This window comes from Scaptodrosophila lebanonensis, unplaced genomic scaffold (assembly GCF_003285725.1).
Source record: "Scaptodrosophila lebanonensis strain 11010-0011.00,11010-0021.00 unplaced genomic scaffold, SlebRS2 tig00000096-arrow-pilon, whole genome shotgun sequence".
In the NCBI taxonomy this organism is placed as follows: Eukaryota; Metazoa; Arthropoda; class Insecta; order Diptera; family Drosophilidae; genus Scaptodrosophila; species Scaptodrosophila lebanonensis.
In genome coordinates this window covers 2,556,435-2,559,472 of record NW_022060567.1, presented here as the reverse complement: position 1 = coordinate 2,559,472, position 3,038 = coordinate 2,556,435, and the positions used below count along the sequence as shown (strand labels likewise).

At 37.1% G+C, this 3,038-nt stretch overlaps 1 protein-coding gene across 1 annotated transcript; it reads left to right on the top strand.

Annotated features, from left to right (window-relative positions):
• The first annotated feature begins 1,155 nt into the window (after positions 1-1,155).
• LOC115627611 lies at positions 1,156-1,833 on the top strand. The gene is made up of 2 exons (XM_030523341.1): positions 1,156-1,430; positions 1,488-1,833. Exons 1-2 carry the CDS (start codon positions 1,205-1,207, stop codon positions 1,742-1,744), a joined length of 483 nt encoding a protein of 160 aa, XP_030379201.1. The 5' UTR covers positions 1,156-1,204; the 3' UTR covers positions 1,745-1,833.
• The last annotated feature ends 1,205 nt before the right edge of the window (positions 1,834-3,038 follow it).

Genomic DNA, 3,038 nt, shown 5'->3' with positions numbered 1-3,038 from the left:
TACTGTATGTCACCGTTTTATGATATTCTTTCTAATCTAAAACGAATCACTATTCTATAAAATAAGTGAAATATTTTTTAAAGAGTTTCCTTAACGTTATCCTCATTGCTTTGCTAGCTTTCCTGTCTTGTATGTTTGGCTTACAGCATGACAGCTTTATCTTTTTACCTTTTTGTGTTAGAGACTGCATTCTTTGTCGAAGAGCCGTTTTCGGTTAAACTTAGTTGATGGCTTTATTCAAGAACATTTTCTTTTTTCGAGCAGCAATTCTTATTTTAAAATAATGCGAGAAACTGTCAATTATTGGGACTTAAAAAATACCGCGTACTTCATTCACAATTTTTTTTTTTAAATTTTTGTTTTGTGTGGAAACGCGGACAAAAAAGTGATTTAAATATTTAAATAAAATGCAGTCGGTTAAGTTCAGTTAAATAAATAAAATTAAGTGGTGTGGAGTTTAAATAATCTGCTTCAAAGCGGTTAGTAATAGAGCTGCAAAAAGAATCGATTCGGAATCGATGTTTAATATTTTTGCTGAGAATCGATTTGTTTTTGGAGAATCGATTTGCTTATTTATTTATAAGCTTTATACTTGCCCCACAGCTGGTCATAACATAATTATTTCTAATTTAATTAAATTTTTTTGACATTTTGTTTTTTTTTTTAATTAGCTTTAATTATTTTTTTCTTTTATTTGTATCATATTTCAAATTTTAAATTAATCGTATAAAGTCGAATGCATACTTGAATAATGATCTCATCGAAAACGACAATAAAATGTAGCCCATTTTATTTTGCCGCTCTATATAGGAAATAGAAAAGGTCAGTATTTGGACCTGACAATCCGAAATATTACCAAGTATATCGAATGGAGCCCATGAGAGCTTAACCCCACTAACTCCCACCTTTCTTAACGGGTTAATATGCCTTATCACCTGCTACAGGGCATTCAATTTGTGTTTATCAAAGAGGCAGGCGTAAAAGGGAGAGTGACAGAGTGAGAGAGATGGATAGAGAGAGTGGCGCGAGAGTGTGGCGCGCGCCCAGATATAATCGGCGGTCAGCATTGATAACTGAGCCGTATAAAAGGCGTGTGCAGAGGTGCAAGTGCACAAGTGCTGAGCACCCGGCAAGTCAACAACTTGGATAATACCGCGTATATTGGTTTTTTTTTTCAAATCTTTTATTTTTGTTCTGTGAAAGAATGGCGTTCAAAGTTTGTTTGAGTTGCATTTTTGCGTCTCTGCTGAGTGTCTGTGTCGTCGCTCAGCCGGCTGCACGTGCCGTAGACTTGGCGTATACGGAAATTACACCCGTGACCGATGCGACGCGTTACACGGCGCTCAACCCGAACGTGCAGCTCACGGCATTCACAAAGGTGAAGCACGTGAAGGGGAATATTGTGTTTAGCGCCGGCGAACGGATTACTGGTGAGGATGGCCAAGGGAATGAACGAGCCAGTTTTTAATGCCAGCTCTTATTTTTAGGTGATCATCTTATGTTCAATCACTATGATGATAAAACCTTCACCAAACTCACAGACATCGAGGTTCAAATGACCTACCCGGCTAGTGGCAATACTGGACTTACCCTAACCGCCATCGAGATCTATGTGGACCTGTCTGCAGACGATGCCAATGCCTATTTCATAGACGGCGGCATCGACCAGAAGTACGCCAAAATATTGCTCACTTGCGACCAGACGCGTACGTTCGTCTACGAGACCTTCTTCTATGGCTACTAGCTAGGCAGTAAACACTCCATAAAGTGAAACAACTACAGCAATAAAACTCAAGGAGCTGAAAGCTCAAAACGCAATCAATGCCACCAAAATCAAACTCAACTGTGATCCAAAAAATAGAGCATTTCTATTGATTATTAATATTTTTTTTTTCGTTTGTTTTTTGTTGTGTAAGGAATTTAGTTTGAAATTAAATGTGCAAAAAGAAGAAAACAAATTTGCTTCTATGCTAAACAATATTTGTGCAATATTTTTGGCTTATCGAGTGGAAATTTTGATTTTAATATTACAGTTGTATTGTTTATGGGGGCTCCGCTTATCGTGCAAAAATTAATTGCTTGATTGTTTGATGATTTGCCCCATTTTGAAACTACGCCATTGCCATTGATGTTAACGTCGATGTTAATGTTAATGGAGTCTTTAGCAAGAGACTTGTGGCACAACAGACAGATAAGGCCGTCGCAGATGTACGACAGTTGTCTGTTGGTTGCATAATGTGGGTTATATAAGAGCCTTCCCTTCGATCAAAATTATTCATATACTTGTACATATGGAAGTGAATTTCTTGATATTCCATTCCGATCCCGCGATCTCAGCACAATGAGAGAGAAACGTCTCTCTTTTTGCGCATACAAGTATGTAGATCTTGTACATTTGATTACAAACAGTTGGTCGACTCTATATTCTAAACGTACCGCTCTCTGGTTATCAATGCCCGAACAACTGAGAAGACAAAGGTCAAGATTCTACACTTTCCAGTTCAAATTTCTAATACCCTGACACTGGTAAAGTGCTCAGTTACATTACTTGATGAGCACAATATCATTGGCATCCCTGAAATGCTGTATTAGGAAATCTCTATCCAATGGGCCATTCACAGATAAAGTTGTATACATACGTGTGTCTGGCTATGGAAAAAAAAGTTAAGAAAATACTTTCATTTCGGAGAATAGAATCACACTTATCATATCATTATTTACCAACCAAACTAAGTATTTAACTTTACGCATTATGTTTATTGGTCTAGCTTCAAGCTGTCACAAAAATTTGTTTGGTTGCGTCAATTCGCGGCTATACTTGTATATTATAGTATTCTAAACAGAAATTTGTTGTTTGAGTATGTTTTGTTAAAGCTCACAGACACAGATAGACAAAGTCGAAATACAATTCTGGTGCAGGACAATTTATATATTTTCGACAGACGGACGAACGGATCAAGATTACTTATTCCGTTGAAGATGCTTTTATCTGGCTGTTACATGCTGCGCACAAACGTAGTATTTGTCAGTTTATAGTA